Genomic DNA, 585 nt, shown 5'->3' with positions numbered 1-585 from the left:
CTGTTGATTTTTTATCACCTTCGTTGACCACAGTTACACTGGTGAAGAAACCCCCTCGGTGCATGACCATATATGGTATCGTGACACGTGTCCTATCGTATCGGCAGATTCTTCCGAGCTAACGTACCTGTTGCAGCGCTGCGAGGTTTTGCTCCCAGATACGCCAGGTTGACGTTCGCCTTCCTGCCATCGATGATTGGATTCGCATCTTTGCACGCTCTCTCTGCTGCCCCCTGGTCCACCATGGTCACCTGTAGAAATAATCACAGAGCGGTTAGAGGTACATTCTAAACCAGGGGGCGCCAGAGGTAGGTAGGTAGATGACAGAGGGAGTTTTGACACCTGATGTATTTCCTGATTACGACCCAGAAAAAAAAAACCTGTGGCAGGTGGAAATCCTACCACTGCATCAGTGTCGCCCCCTTCTGATAACTAACGATAATGACATTGTAACGACGTCGCGGCAGCTGCAGTCGTCCTCGACACGGTGGACAAACGTCACGAGTGTTTTTTTCACTTCGCAGCTTTGACTATGAGCTGTTTTGCAAACAGAAGCAGGAACGTGTTTTCAATTCACTGGAGTTC

At 49.2% G+C, this 585-nt stretch overlaps 1 protein-coding gene across 1 annotated transcript in view; it reads right to left on the bottom strand.

Moving 5' to 3' along the window:
* Positions 1–585, bottom strand: part of rbm38 (RNA binding motif protein 38) — a 4279-nt gene that overhangs the window by 2623 nt on the left and 1071 nt on the right. Inside the window, 1 exon segment of the mRNA XM_025059026.1 lies at positions 128–251. Within this exon segment, the coding sequence (XP_024914794.1) occupies positions 128–251 (124 nt within the window).

This window comes from Cynoglossus semilaevis, chromosome 10 (assembly GCF_000523025.1).
Source record: "Cynoglossus semilaevis isolate Cse_v1.0 chromosome 10, Cse_v1.0, whole genome shotgun sequence".
Lineage (NCBI taxonomy): Eukaryota > Metazoa > Chordata > Actinopteri > Pleuronectiformes > Cynoglossidae > Cynoglossus > Cynoglossus semilaevis.
The sequence above is the reverse complement of the archived record's forward strand: the minus strand, read 5'-3'. Positions and strand labels throughout refer to the sequence as shown.